At 35.9% G+C, this 16,672-nt stretch overlaps 1 protein-coding gene across 1 annotated transcript in view; it reads right to left on the bottom strand.

Moving 5' to 3' along the window:
- LOC139150196 (CCAAT/enhancer-binding protein zeta-like) overlaps positions 1-16,672 on the bottom strand; it is a 33,916-nt gene that overhangs the window by 9,981 nt on the left and 7,263 nt on the right. Inside the window, exons 11-17 of the mRNA XM_070722407.1 lie at positions 16,301-16,385; positions 14,613-14,727; positions 9,283-9,424; positions 7,939-8,070; positions 4,630-4,786; positions 3,518-3,606; positions 161-314 (exon numbers count right to left, since the gene is read on the bottom strand). Coding sequence (XP_070578508.1) covers positions 161-314; positions 3,518-3,606; positions 4,630-4,786; positions 7,939-8,070; positions 9,283-9,424; positions 14,613-14,727; positions 16,301-16,385 — 874 coding nt within the window. The remainder of the gene's footprint in view (positions 1-160; positions 315-3,517; positions 3,607-4,629; positions 4,787-7,938; positions 8,071-9,282; positions 9,425-14,612; positions 14,728-16,300; positions 16,386-16,672) is intronic.

Here is a 16,672-nt window from a genome sequence, read left to right as displayed (position 1 = left end):
GCAAGTACTTCACAACAGAGACCAACTGACATATCAGAAAATACGCCTAACACAGGTAGTTCAAGAAGCATGTATGCTATAGTGTTCTGTGCCCTGTAAGATTGTGTTGGGTGGTGTACAATATTTCAATTGCTTTTATAATTATTTGAGAAGCACTGACCAGATTGTTCTTTCTTTGGATTCCTGTAGACAAATCTATCAAGAAACCTGATGAGGGTGAAGTCTTGTAATGGATTGCCTGTGTACTGAATAAATCCCCCTTCCAAAATTGTCTTGGCAAAATGTTGAACTGATGGATGGTAGTGATCAGCCAACTAAAGAAAAAAAGAGAGAGAGAAGAAAAGGTCAAGAGTCAAAGGTCAGGGTATACTGCAATATGGCACTTAGTTACCGGGACTAAAATGGGCGACAAATCGGCTGTTAAATCATCAAATTGTCAACATTTTGTTTACTTAAAAGGAGATCTTATATTTCTACAAGTGTTAAAGTTGCTGCACTTTAGAGGAAATGGATGTACTAAAGGGAGTCATAAAAAGCTTATTGTCATTTCCACACACTGCAAGAGATTTATGTCAACTGTACATAACGCCGGAGACTTGCTGCTCTGAAAGAGAAAAATATGGTAATTCCTAACATTTTTCTTTTTTCATCCATTACCGAGTCCTTGTCCATTTTTTTCTCTCATTTTCAAGACACTCTTGAGGCAGCTCAAAGCCTTTCCTTCATTTCGCTGACTTGTCAAGCCATACGGTTTGACACATTACATCCTGGCTTATGACTTGGTCAAATGTCATAATTTAAAAAAGTCTAGCATTGCAGACGTATGGTATTTCCACATCTATTTTTCTACCTGAAAAAGCTTTTTGGTCAAACTTTACAAAAAGAAAATTTCAAGCATCGTGATAATCCACAAAACACAACTTGAGGTGGTTGCAAAGCAAATTTGGAATTTGATATAAATTTAAAAATATTTGAAATGTGAAATTCCTCCATTTTTTGGTACAATAAGTGAGATGATACTGCATTGTCACTTTATTGAGAACATGTCAACATTCTGATTTTGACTCTCAGAGAATTTTTTTACTGAAAATATCAAGAAAGATTTGACAAATAAGCAAAGCTTAACTGGTTACTTTTTTGTTAAAATATAGTAATTTTGTTAGACAGAAGAAATTCAGCCAAACCTCTGCAATGATGAATGTTTAATGTTACATTGTGTTGACACGTGTGAGTTCAACTTTGCAACATCCGCTTCCCTAGAAACGTTGTTTCTATGACATATGCAATTTGTGAAAATATTGTCTGAATTCTTTCATATGCATTTATATTGCGTGTAGTATTCTGCAAACATGAGCGAAATCATGTCCTTTGGAAAAGTTCATTCACTTCTTGGACTAACTGTTATTCTAGGAAGAAAGTTAACAGAAGTATATTGTACATTGAAGGACAGCCTTCACCAAGCATTTACAGTTCACAAAGACCACAATACCATCCTAATCAGATAAAAGTCATGTTCAAATGTCTCCTATGAAACTACCGCACACATCTGATAATTGTAAAGAACAATTATCAAAGTTTCAAAACTCTACTCTCATATCAAACTTTCCGATGTTCTGGCTCTTCTGCAGGTGTTCTCGTTTTCAATGTCACTAAAATTAAATGCAAATTGACAAGTGAGAGCACAGAACAGTAACTTTTTAAAGGGACAGTAGCTATAGCTTTTGATGATTGTTGAACTATTTATGTTTTAAGTGTCCACCATAATTTGTTGTTCTACTCCCAAAGCATGTATAAATACACAGTATTCAGTTTGTCAGCTCAGCATGTAAATGTATGCACTGCACTGTTATCGTTGACAAGTGAATGTCAGTCAAGGCTTAAACTCAAATATAAACAATAACAGTGCACCTTATCATATACATGCTGTGTTGTAAAGAAACATTGGTGTTTCAATATGCTTTGGGAGCACAACGTGACACAAAACAAATCAGTGAAGAAATCAAAAGTTACAGCGGTTGTCACATCTAATCTCTCATTATTCTGTCAGTATAACTGTGGTATATCACAGAGACTGTCTTCAACGATGACGTGTCACATGACACAGTGTCAAAGGTCAGTGATGGTGACACCTGGTACATGCAGTGCTAAGTGTAATTCCAGCAAAGAAATTGATCCCTCTATGACATATGAATTGGATGTTTGATACAACTGTATGGTGTTGTACTTGTCGTCACTTCTTCTTGTGTTATATGTGAAAAACTATTCATGAATAGCGATACACAACAATCACCCAAGATTATCTTAACTTTATACTTCTTCAAACAAATCCCCACTCACATTCAGGCAAACTACGTAATATGTAAACTGTTTGATGATCATTTTTCTTAAACCCTAACTTATCACTCTTTCCTCCAGGCTACCTATCCCTTCAAATAATGGCTAAACTTCCTAGCTACAAATCAAATGTTCTCATGGCCCCTGTGCTGACATCCTAAGGTAGTGTAACTCCCTGTTCTCATATTGAATCAACCATTTTCAAAACTCCCTAAGTTGACAAGAAGAATTTCACAACTCCCTAGGCTTTCCTTGAACAATCCAGTAGGTCCCTGCATGTCAAGAGAGAGAGAGCCACTCAACACAACAGCAAAGTGGTTGGTAGTCCTCCCTCTCTCAACCAAAACATGATCTACCGTACATAGACTGGTATCCTTGACCTCCAACAAGACATAGTAGAAGCCCATTACTTAATCCAAAGAAATCTGGTCTTCTTGGCTGAACCAGCGATCAATTCTAATCAATCAAATCTTACTAATAATATGTGCAGTACATTAAAATAATCCCTCAATGCAGGTCGATACTAAAATTGACGCAAGTATCAATGCAGCTGTTGTATAAAGAAATTGTTCATGCACATGACATTGGTAAAGACACCAGGGTTAGAGTACTCATATCACCATCAATCCAAGCAACAAAGTTGACTTCTGCTTTATCATGTTGGAGAAAAAACTGCATGATCCTTGTCATTCAATTCTTAAAGGGCTATCCAAAATCCATTAAAAATAAAGATGGCACAATTGTCTATGGTTGCTTTAAAACATCAAAATATATTTATTTTCGTACTATTGAACATATCTTTTGATGGATATTTGCAAATGAAATCTATGCAGTGTAAAAACAACTGTACAAATTAGCCTTCATAGTTGGTATATTATACTCTGCAACATTGTTGTTTAAACCCTTGACCTTGGACCTCTAGATGTGACCTCCTCAGGCTATAACATTTCAGTTAATTTTAAAACGCCATTATCAATTTTTAAGATTTGAATGGAAGTGATCCTGGATTTTATAACTTTATGTCCCTTGACATGCATCGATTTTCGTTGTTGGTGACCTTACTTGAATCTTCAAAAGCATACTCCATGTACTGACATTCAGATAACCAATGAACTACAGCAGACTACAATAAGCCCTAGGTGAAAGCAGGGACATCTGCATAGAAAGAAAGTAGATCTCCTACCTTTTGTAGTTCCCATAGGATACTGTTGTCTGCCCCACAATACAGTGGATTCCTACTCAGAGCATCGTAATGCACTTTCTTATCAGCATCTAGTGAAAACAAGACACAATTCTCATCGCACACTGGCTAAACAATAAAACGTACTGATATCTTATCTCACACTGAGTGATTCTCAGAATTACCTGAAGATGTTCACAAAAACATATCCCCTGAGATTTAGAACAATACAAATGAAACAAAACATACCCATCGTACATGTACAAGACTTTTTTCAGAATTGGTCTATACTATCGACAGTATGTTGAAATACAGACATTTTAAAAGGTTTTATTGTTGACATACTGATTTCTTGAGAAGGAAGCACAGAGCAAGTAATTTGCATAGCTGCACGATAGCACAATCACACGTGATTCTTTATACAACCTGAAAATAAAGTCCTGCACAATAATTTCAAGATTAGACCAAAAATAAATGAACATGACTGTAGAATAAATATCAACGTTTCAGGACTGTACTAAACTTTCCACACTACATTATTAAAATCAAGTGTAACCCTTTGTGTACTGCAATTTTTCTATTATACCAAAATGTGAGTGCAACATTTTACAAATTTAATGATTTTTTCAGTAGATTTTTTGATGTTGGACCAAATGTCATCACTTTGCATAGGCTGAAGTTTTTTTATCAAAATTTTCGGAAAAATCTAAAAAAAATTGACTGGGTTTTATTTTATAAAGGTGACAAAAATTGGCTTTGGCACTCAAAGGGTTAATGAAGTGTTTCAGATGGTTGGCAAAATTGAACATATGTACTTTTGCATCGACTTTAGAAAAACAGATTAAGCTTTTCAATACAAATTATATTGGGGATAATTTCAAATTTGGGAATATTTCATATTGAAAGTGGCTGATGCATTGCGTCATCAGGAAAAAATCAGCACTGTTTCCTTCCTGAAGATGAAAAACTAACCACCTTAATGCCATAGATTTCAAGAGATTCCACAACAGCAAACTCCATGAACGACAGAAGAATTTGCAGGTTTGTCAATTTCTTGTATATCCAGCGATGAATTCTACATGAACAGAAACCATTTGAACTGAAGTTATACTTGCCTTGTTTAAGTTTATGGTGAACCCAAGATGATGAGACAGTTTTCCTACTGTCTGTATTTTCAGCCTTTGGAGAGCTACTTTCATCTTTATCGCCATCCTTGTCACTCTCAGGATCAGTGTCTATGTCTTTAAACTGTTCCTCTTCATCATCAGAATCCTGAATTTCATAAAAAAATATTTCATTTTTTAAATCTTAATTTGATCACAATCATGTGTTTATCAGTCGTAAGTCATACAGTCAATTGTTTAGACCATAATCTCCTGCCTTTGACAGATTCTGTGATTGCTATATTGTGTAAAATAAGCGACTTGATAGCCAACACAGCTTTGTTGTGGTAACTGGGTCAAAAATGATACCGTAATTATCAGGTAATATTGTAGAATTATCACTGTTTATGGGAATTCCTGATGGCATTATCCCTTGGGATGTAAAAATAAAATTTTCAAAGAACCAAACATATGATTTTTCAGAAGGCTCTTTCACAATAACCAACTATACTGAATAGCGTACATTACCAATGAGAGAATAATTCAAACAAAGCAGCATAAGATCATCCTACCAGAAATACAAATTCAGAAGAAATCTGCTGAGTGATTTCTTTTTAGATGGAATTTTTTTAAAGTGATACACAACACTGGCTGATAATCAACTATTTGATGGCTTTAATGCATTTGACAGTGGAGGTACAAAGTGGGTCATCATGATATATTAAAAGCATAATAATAATGGGATATCATTCAGAATAAAATTTTCAAGCCATGAAAGACTTATATGAGCTTATATGAGCCTCACCTCACCCCATCCCTCATAAATGTTTGGTTGTGATTGAATACCCAGACTTCATCCACTTATCCTATGACTACTACGGTCAATATGGCATATTTGTTCAACAGCTGACTATTAACCCTTTAGGGCCTAAACCCCTACATGTAGGGGTAGCTCTGGTAAGTTACAAGAAAGTCAGGCCCGAAAGGGTTAATATGAAACAGACAAGAGTTACTTGTTGAACTGGGCACTGCTTAGTGATGGGAAACTTGGAAGGGGAAAATGTCTGGTTACTAAGTCTCTGTGAATTGCTTTGGAATGAGTTAATACACAGACACAAAAAATTGGTGAATTCCCCCTGCTTTTTCAATCATTTGTCCAGGAAAACAAAAGTTAGAGGATAAATTATGAAATATGTTCTGTGCTGAAGGTATACCGGTAACTACTCCTTTTTTATTTGGGTGAATTATTTTGGAAGGGGTAATTTGACCCCATAACATCCCAACAAATATGAGAAATTAAACTTCAAAACAGCTGCCGATAACTTATGTAAATGTGATACTTTAAAAGTACACATCCATATTCTGAGCGTTGATAGGCATTAAAAACAGATGACATATAGAACCAAACAGAACTTATGAACGATAGTTTGATTTGCTGGTTCATGCAAAATTGTTCAAACCTTCAACTAAATTCAGAGTGGTTAATTGTGAACTGTAACTGTCTGGGCGATAACGGTTGACATATTGATCTGCCCTAAATGATTTGAAGGGCAAAATCCAAGGTGAAGACGATGTTTAATTTTTCTGATTCAAATTCTGACAAGATCAGAGAATTGGCAAATTGATTGAAACTGTAACATCACAACGGGGCTGATTCAAAATGAAATGAATTTCCTAATCTTTTTCTAAAACATTTACAAGACTTTTGGAATTATCTACCAAAGCATGACAATTCTGAGACTTTGTTACTACCATTTTTGAGATGAATCCAATAAAAATACACAATAAAAGTTTCAGCTGTAGGCCATGGCATTATTGAAAGATAAAATTAAAAATGCAAATTTTGTTTGAATTTGTGTCAGCAGTAGCCAATGTCACAAATACAATGTGATATTTGGTACTTCACATATAACTATGATCTATGCCAATAGTTTTATATACAAAAATACTGTCCTATTGAAGAAGATATTTGAAAATTCCAATTATATACTGAAAAGTTAAAAGGGATGAGATCTTTTGATGTGTTTGGCATACACAGACTCTTATCTATAGCAAAGCAGATAATTATGGTCATAAACTAGTTAAACAATGCAATAATTACACAAAAACAGAAGAAAAAAGTCATCGTTGATGACACAGTCCCCACTTGTTAATGGGTGCTTTGATTACAGGTCCTCAGAGAGGATAGAGTCCTCTTCATTAGGTCTGTGATAAAAATACTTGTGAATAAATTCGCTTGATACATGTCTGAGTTGTAGTTCAGGAGATGAAAAAATCGTAATAAAATGGCCACATGGTGGCCATATTGGATCATATCACAAAAAAAATTGATGTGTATAGCTATGACATTGGTCAATGTCCTTGTACCAACTTTGAATAAAATCTGTACTAACATGCCTGAGTTATGGCTCTGTACATAAAAAATCGTAATAAAATGGCCACCTGGTGGCCATATTGGATCGTATCACAAAACAAATTGACATGCATATGTATGACATAGGTCAATGTCCTTGTACCAAGTTTGAATGACATTGGTTGAGATATGCCTGAGTTATGGCTCTGTACATGAAAAAATCGTAACAAAATGGCCGCACGACGGCCATATTGGATCGTATCACAAAACAAATTGATGTGCATAGCTATGACATTGGTCAATGTCCTTGTACCAACTTTGAATAAAATCTGTACAAACATGCCTGAGTTATTGCTCTGTACATGAAAAAATCGTAATAAAATGGCCGCCTGGCGGCCATATTGGATCGTATCACAAAACAAATTGACGTGCATATGTATGACATAGGTCAATGTCCTTGTACCAATTTTGAATGAAATTGGTTGAGATATGCCTGAGTTATGGCTCTATACATGAAAAAATCGTAACAAAATGGCCGCACGGCGGCCATATTGGATCGTATCACAAAAAGAATCGATGTGCATATCTATGACATTGGTCAATGTCCTTGTACCAACTTTGAATAAAATCAGTTGAAACATGCCTGAATTATGGCTCTGTACATGAAAAAATCGTAATAAAATGGCCGCCTGGCAGCCATATTGGATCGTATCACAAAACAAATTGACGTGCATCTGTATGACATATGAAGTAATCCTTGTACCAAGTTTGAATGAAATCGCTTCAGGCATCTCTGAGATATCTGCGTGAACGGACGGACGGACGGACGCACACACGCACGCACGGACGCACGCACACACGCACGGACATGACCAAACCTATAAGTCCCCCCGGACGGTGTCCGTGGGGACTAAAAAGATAGGGAGAAAGATGGAAAACAAAATTTATCTCAAGCAATGTGTACTTACATTAATAGGGACATGCATCAGTGCTCTAGTTTCATCCCGCACTCGGAATATCTCGGAAACAAGAAACAACACACCACATACGAATGTCGGCTGGTGACAGCTACAGATCTGAAGAAGGCGTTTGATAAATGCCTACCGAGGGAGAGGAAAAAGTTGTTGTTTTTTAATTAAGGCTTGTGTTGGCAACCAAGCATTGCGGATATATCTTGATTGTTCTCCACACACTTTGCAAACACAGAGTCAATTTTGTTAAAGCTTCAAATATTCGTTGATTGGATGGTCAAGTGTGCAATTCATTAGTATTATCTGGGCATGGTGTTATCTACTGTCAATGGCAATTTGAGGTTTGGTAAATTCACCATATCTCATCATGTAACCAAACAAAACAAATAATTATGGTGACATTGAAGGATCTATAAAGTTGCCTGGCATTGCTACTGCATTCTTCTACACATGAAAATCCTAACCACTTCACTTATGGCTCCCAGAGTTGTTCAAATATTGCATTCTTTTAAATCTGATGATTTTTCTCCCGAGCAATTTAATTCTTGTCAACTTTTTAGGTGCTGCTATGAAAATAAGGCTGGTCACAAAGGGTTTTCTGAAATCATAATAGCATTTGAAATAGGACAATGAACAGTTCACATTTACACAAAGACAGCTGACTAAACCGATGCTAGGGGGTTGTGGACAAAAATTGTGTAAACAAACAAACTGAATGGAGTTGGAGGTTATTGATTAAATCTGATATCTATGAGTATTTTTGCAATATTTTTCTCATTAACATTTTTAGGATATCACTCAGTCAAACAAAGCTAACTGGTAACCTGGTGTAATTTCACTGTCATTGTCCGATGTCAACTTTCACATATTCATCCAGGTCACAAATACTTGTTAGCAACTATATCACATTGCTTCAAGTCTTCTACATATTCTTGCAACCTTAAACTTAAACATTATCTGCTATATCTACATGAATATGAATTTGAAATGGCTATCTGTCTCAACTCCCTTTGGACTCATGCCTGTCCATCAGTTGTTTTCTACTACAAACAAAACTCAGCTGTTCTTTGAAATGCAGCTCATTTGTCATTAAAAAAAATATTCCACTGTCTGCATAGTTGTCTGCTCCTGCTCCCATAGATCTGTTGTCAAGGTCACCTTATTCTCTTTGTTTCAGGGAATACAATCATTTTTACATATGTTAAGTATATCTGTCATTAAGGGGATTCAACTCCAAATATGTCATCCTAGTGACTTCACCATAGCAACTGAAAACTTTCAGTTCTGTCAGTGACACTACCGCACACCAATCGTACAAAAATGGCAAAATAAAATACTAACTTTGAGTCTCTTTATTACGACGTCTGCTTTGAGGGATTTGAAGAGGAGATTTAGGAACATTGGTTGTCGGGGAGAGTTCTTCAGTTCAGGATCAGTCAGTTTCTTGTACAGTGCCATGTAGAATCTATCTGACATTGTCTGTCTGTGAACAGAAAAAAGTAAGCATGTACATGTATTTATACATACCTTTGAAAATGAACACAGAGGCTTGAGTGCTCATTCTTGGAATTTCTTGAAATTCAAACTACATTATGGTAACATCTTTACAGCAATACAAGATTGTTCTTAAGGCAGCACCATCTGAATATACAGAATCAAACATGTGCAGTGACAGAAATGTTTTTATAGTCAATCAATATTTGAATATTTTCACATTTCTGCAAAAAGTTGAACCTGAACAAAAGTTGTATCAGATGATTCAGAGCCACTTTACATGTAATCAGGTACAGAAACCCTGGATCTATAGAAACTGAAACTTACATATGACTGCAATTCAAACCTTTTTGTGATCTAATTTGGATACTTGGTATTTTAAAATATAAATATATCAAGCATGGTTTCTGGCACTTGCAGCATAAATGCCAATGATATATTAATAAAACAAGCCACTTCAAAAAGGGACAATGTTTCCTTCGCATTATAAAATACACACAAATATTCTACTGGTGAGCAAGTTACAATCTTTTGTGGTTGCTGAACTGGTGGTGATTTGCACTATTCAGGATGTATTTTACCCTTTCATAAGCAGACATTGATAAATTCCAATTGTTTTCCAAAATTTTGATTGTCCTGTTCTTAGGAATATTAGGGTAAAATTGTTAATGATATGATGTCATCAAACGGTAGTATGGGTGCGTTTTTGAATTGTAAATTGACTATGTGTATGATGTGTTTTATGGTAATTTGCATGTCATGAATATAAATCAAGCTTTACCATTTTAGATTCTTTATGATTTTGTATAACCATGGAGGTTACAGTTACATGGGATTCCAATTTTTTTAAATATTTTCTTGAAGTAATTACCCCAAACTTTCTTATGTACAGTACACATAAAATCATCAAAGGAAACAAAAGATCAGGCAACGGGGAACAGACTCCGGTTTTACTAGACTTAAATCAATCTCTTGAAATTTTGTTTGCAAGTGAAGTTGAGATAACTCAAAGACACAGAATCTCAGTTCACAGACTTCAAGACCGATGTAACAATGTCTTTGCTGATTTGTAAAGCTTGATGAGTTTTCATTAAGTTGTGTAAGATCACCACCTGCGTCAGTAACACGACTTGCCACCTTCTTGTCATTCTTCACCATGTCAACAACCACTTTAGAAAATTTCTGTGACTTCCTCAAGTCTTATATCATCTCCAGTTTGTCCTGAACATCAACAAATTCAACCACTGCATGTTTTTGAATCATCACGTTAACGATATATCTGTATTTAAATCACAGTCGTTTTATGTGTTCTTTGCGGTGTGTAATGGAAGTTTGTTCAATCACAACAATCAACCTCTCTTTGGTGTTTTTTGTTTTTGAGTTGGTGCCACTTATTACAATTTCACATGATACAATATCATTGTGTACTGTCCAACTGCACTGGCATGAATTATTGAATTATCATATGAAAGACATTTCATGCTCTTATGTATATACAAAGGTAAGAATTACATTGGAACAGACATTTTGATTATCAAAATCTTACCATTTCACTGGCCTATGGCATAACCTATGAATGGATTCATATTGCAACTTTTAGATGAAATGGCATTGTCACTCTATTGGCTTTCAATGCAGTCAATGCAAAAAGTGGCAGCTATTTTGAAATTTCAATATTACTTAATTAAATAAAAAAAAATGTAGATTTAATTTGTGAAGAGTAAACAACATACTTTTGTTTTTGCATTAACTGGAATCAAAATCTGCATATTCTGAGATTGGCCAATGTGATAAATTTAAATTGTTCAGAAAAGTATTTTTGTGATTGGATGTGGTAAAAAACATTCCACATGCCGTTCAATTAAAATATTACACATCCATACTCTTCAGCTCCCATGTTCATGCATGACCTTTTTGTTAAATTACACTTGTATCACAGACCATTGAAAACAGTCTGATTTGGCCTCTAGGGGGCGCTCTTAAAATTTAAAGAAGAGGATCAAGAAATCTGTAAGCTGGTCGTTGATGAGCAGATAACATAGCCCACTTAAAGAGCAGCTGCTGAAAGTGTTTATATGAAACAGTATAAAAGCCATTGGTACTAGGAAGTGAATGCAATTGAAAAGGTGAAAATTTAAGTGTCTGATTGTGGCTTCTACACCTGAAAGATGCTATTTGTTTGTTACAATAGTGGTCGTAAAATGCAGTTGAATTCTCCACTGAAACACTGCCAGACTGAATGATGGGACCCAGTGGCTTTGTTCTTTATGTAGCATGAAATTTCTTTACACTTTTGGGATTTTGAGTGTTGGTAAAATGATTCTGTACAAACCAGCACCACACTGAGATGTTTCTCTTGTTTAATCGTTACACACTATTAATGAAATAAATATTGATATCACAATTTCATCATTTATTCAAGTGTATAAAGACAAAGAATTTAAACTGTAAGACAACCAAGAAGTTTAACCGTTTCTGACTTGAAATAAACCAGTCACTTAAAAACTTGCAATGTATTCAAAGTTATGCTGCTGAAACCTGTGTACAACAAATATTTGATACTCGTGTGCATTTCATTTCACTTTGCTTGGAGAGAGAGCCCCTCCAGTCTACATAACTCTGACAGTTGTCACTCATAAATTGTGCTTTGCTGGTAGTATCACTCTAAACATAGCTCTCACTTTTATTTCACTTGAAATTGACCAAATCCTGTCATTGAATTCGCAGAGCTTTCACTGTAACCAAAGAATTGGTAGGACTGAACAACATTTATAAAACTGTTCAAGTTTTAAAACTAGGGCTGGTATTTCTATAATTAATTCAAATAAACATCACAAAACATTAGTCAGAAAAAGACTGAGGATTATGTTACATCACTTCATTAACCGAATTGGAAGCTGAGTCGGTGTAGTCTCCCTTGTCATAGTAATTTGCTGTTCAGTGAGTGTCTTTCATAATTAATAATAACCCCTTGAGATAATGTTGAATTACTGTACGCAACGGACACCACTGAAGCTTTATTCAAAGTGAAAAAAATTATAAAATACAAATGTACCAGAGTTGACTGGTCCTTGTGATTCAATGAGATGTAACAACACATTATCCCAATGTTTTTCCCATTTAAGATACTCTAATCTCCAGATGGAGTGCACAAGGTGAACAATTCTCCCGGAAAAGAGCCAGGATTTAGCCAACCTTTTAGAGCCTTTTATAAACTTCAAATCACCTGACACAAACACTGTCTGCAAACTGTGTGTATAACAGCTGCAGCAGACAGGGTTCACTGATAAGTTATGGATGGAGTTAATACTTGCAGACAGACGGCCTGAAAAGGTTAACTGGTCTGGCATCTAGCTGGCTCCATGGGCAGAACATGACCATTCTGGTAAAATGCAACTTTTTACTACTTTTTTCATAGTTGACTGTTGCCTGAACCACACGGTTTCTTTCCTGGCATTGTCTGTGCAGTGTTTATAGCCTATCATCCCTATTTACTAGTGCAAAAGTCCAACTTTGCCATGGAAAACAAAAGGGTGGAAACAAACTTTGGTGGTGAGAGGAATGAAAGTGCCCAGCCACACACTTCAAATCTTCAAATCTTGGAAAAATTCCTAATCTTCATAAAAACTTTTACTTCCTTGTAGCTAAAGTTCAAGCCAACAGTCTCATTTCCATTTCTATGTCTTTATACTGTATTTACAGCTGAAAACAATGATTCGTAGAGATACCTGAGAAAATGATATCCCAATATCATTTTTACATCAAATACTGAGACAAAGAATCTTTTTAGAAAACCAACCATCATTCAAATCCGAAAGAAAATGACACTTTAAAATAACGTACTGCTTGTCATTCAAAATTCCCATGATGTTTCCAAAAATTTATTCTTTCCAAGTTTGACCTGGCTGGCTTGAGTAAGCTTGTTCCGGAGACAGGGAAGTTGTCCGCCAGACATGGCCGACATTGCAATGATATTGGGTATTACCCTCGGAATCAGATATGCTGATCCCCTGCAGGAAATCTAATTAACGCCCTGGGGGAAGACTGTCTCCATCCAAAGAACTGTCCAAAGACCCTCATAATGTCTGACTGAATACATAATGGTCTAGCTGTCGGGCAAAACACTGGAGGGCTCTGTTGCGGGGGTAACATGTGGAAGATACCTATGAATCAATACCTGGTGAATTCATGCACATAGTACTTTTAAGTGGCGGCCTTGGTTTAATCAAGAAGGCAGAAGTCAGATCTCTTAAAAAATAAAATTGGCTTAGCGGCAGAAACAATGGTATTTAAGTGGATAACACTGAAGTAGCTGATAAGCTGGCCATTAAATTGTGAACACACGGCAGTGACCTTTTATCCTTTGCAGAGAATGAGGTCACTGAATGAGGTCATGGTGTCGTGTATGGCACAGCAATTGAATTACACTACGCTCAGATATTGATCACTGAGGTTCAGATTATTCAAGAATAATTGATAGAAACTTTTTCTTTTTTATTGTAATTCAGCATATTGTTTTGGAGATACCAGGGTGCATTCTGACTGTCATAAATCCATGGAATTTTATCTGAAAATATAATAATACACTGGATTTTCATAGTCAATGTTTTATTTGCTTTGCCAATACTGAGTCTGATAGGTCAAAGTAGAGTTATATCTCTGAGGGTTTATAATGTCAAACAATCAATGTTGTTAACTACTATGACATTTCCTTTAAAATATTTTTACATGAAGTAAATAATTCAGATCATTTAATGTACTTTGTGTAATTCACTTGATACAAATGGTCAGTAGTTTACTGTGCCGATACAAATTACCATCATCATTACCAGAGAATTACGGCAAACATTAAACACACAGAGAAATTTTAACAGCACTACAAAGGAAAAGTAAGCATAGACACCAGCCAGTATATATTGTTGAGTGTAATAGTTCACCAGATGCCAGCATTTCATTCAATAAATTATGCATATTAAAACCCTTGCCTTCTATATCCCTGTATATTGGTCCACCCACGCTACTTAAAACAACTGAGACATACCAAGTCTGGTGAAGGAAGGGTTGAACTGTCCTAAACATTTACCGTACATGCAATTTACATAGGGGCGGATTCAATGCTACATGCATGCTATAACGTATTGACAAGCTTTTTGTTATCAGAAGACCACACTTCCTACCTAGAATCCATGACTTGGTAGAGTAACATCAATGCCTGTACACCGGTGTTGAACGGCGCAATATGGATGACACGGAACAAAGTGTTCATCTGTTCATTTATACTCTCATCATTTACTGAAATGAAGAAACAAAATACAACAGAGTCACACCACAATTCAGATGCTGCATTGAAAGAGGCATACTGGGTTGAAACAAGTCTTATGGTCACTTAGTGTCATTTCTCTACATATTATCAAAGCTAAAGGGCCATTTAAACTTTGAAATTACCCTGACACTTCATTGCTCAGAGTTGGCGGCATGACCAAATATTACAACTTTCTGTGACCTGTGCTTCTGTAAATATTGTGGAGATGCACAGCTGAGGTTTCCTGCAAAGTGAATCTTTTTACATCTACATACGCTATGAACCAAAATGACAATTGAACAGCAGTGACCACAGCTGGAAATTCAAAATTGCTGCCAAAACTAACAGCAAAACGTGGTTAGTTAGTTTTCTTTGTTGAAAGATGTCAACAATGAGGAATAAAGGCTTTCAATTAAACACTCTCCCTTGTCATCAAGTATGAATAGTGTGTGTAACATGGTAGATGCAGATTTCATGAAAATTCAATGTAGATGTTGTGAAATCTGCTGCGGTTCATGTGAGACAAAATATCCCAAACTCATGTGAGAAATTTGATCCAAGGTCCTTGGTGTGTGAAATGATTTTTTATCACAAAATGCATTAAATTCACACTGGAAACACTGAATGATTTTTTCCGCTGTGTCAGTGACTATCCTACTTCATGCGTGGCCATATATTATTCCAAGTCACTAAATATAGTCCAAAATTTATTTTAGGTCACATGCTACGCTCACAGGTATAATATTCTTGATTTCGCAATGTTCTTCTATTTCTTCAAGTACTGTTTGAAGAGTTTTTCAGAAAATTTGACTGTCTTTTGTGAGTCTGTCGTGGACAAGTACAAGATTATCCAAAATTGTGACAATGCTGTAGTTTGCCATCACATTGTGACCTGCTTACTTTGTAGTTCCGGTCCGTGTGCTACTCATTGCGCCATTGGATAATATTTTGTACATGGAGCAAAAGTTGTTTATTATCCAATCACAACTTGTGCAATATATACCGCTTTTGTGTATGCGCATTTATACGCAGTGTGGGACGATTTCTGAGAGTGAAGGATCGATATTTCCCACACCGTTGATCCCACACTCCCAGTGGCCAGGAATGTAAGAATTTAAGAAGATGGGCTAATGAAATGAACATGTACAGTATGTGCAAAGCAGCATCCAATTTCTTTCCATAACTGAGACTTTGCAGGTACATGGATATGTGTGATCAGGGTTTTCCATAAGTGGATTTTCAGGGTTGGACCACCCCTCTGTTTTTGGAGCAATCGATCCATATGTCAGTAACTGTATAAAAGATTACATTTTCAAACAAAAGAATTTGCAAATCAAGAATAGTTATGTAAATTGGCCGTCCCTCTGTTTTTCCAAGTTGTGGAAAACACTGGTGATAATACCAGTAGTGTAAACTACATATAATCAGTGTCCTTGTGTGTTTCTGAATCAATCACATTAAATTCTTGATTTCAAAAGTTCCTTTGCCACAAGCATATTATACAATTTGTGGAAGCACATGCCAGTCAACGCTCATAGATAGGAGTTTACAGATATACATTACCTAGGGCATATGGAAAGGCCCTGTTCACTCCTGTAAGTAACGCACTCAACATTTTTCCGTCCACTTCTTTCTTCTTTGCAAAGGTCTGGATGGAAAACCCACAGGATGATGACATCATTGTTCAAAATTTCCTAATTACATGTTCATTTCACAATTGCAACTGACTTCTGGTTTCATATCACAAGCATTCAAATGTTCCTTTCTGACAGCAGTGCCAGTGGTTGACAGCTACATGTCCGTAATTTCAGTTTTGATCTGATGATTTGAATTTTATAGAAAATACAAGGCAAGATTATGAGACCGAAAATGTTCGTATAGAAGTCTATTGTCCACTAAGTTTGCTGACATGAATACTGTAATTCAAGCTACCAT

Source organism: Ptychodera flava, chromosome 14 (assembly GCF_041260155.1).
Source record: "Ptychodera flava strain L36383 chromosome 14, AS_Pfla_20210202, whole genome shotgun sequence".
NCBI classification, from domain to species: Eukaryota; Metazoa; Hemichordata; class Enteropneusta; family Ptychoderidae; genus Ptychodera; species Ptychodera flava.
This window is presented reverse-complemented; position numbering and strand designations above follow the sequence as displayed.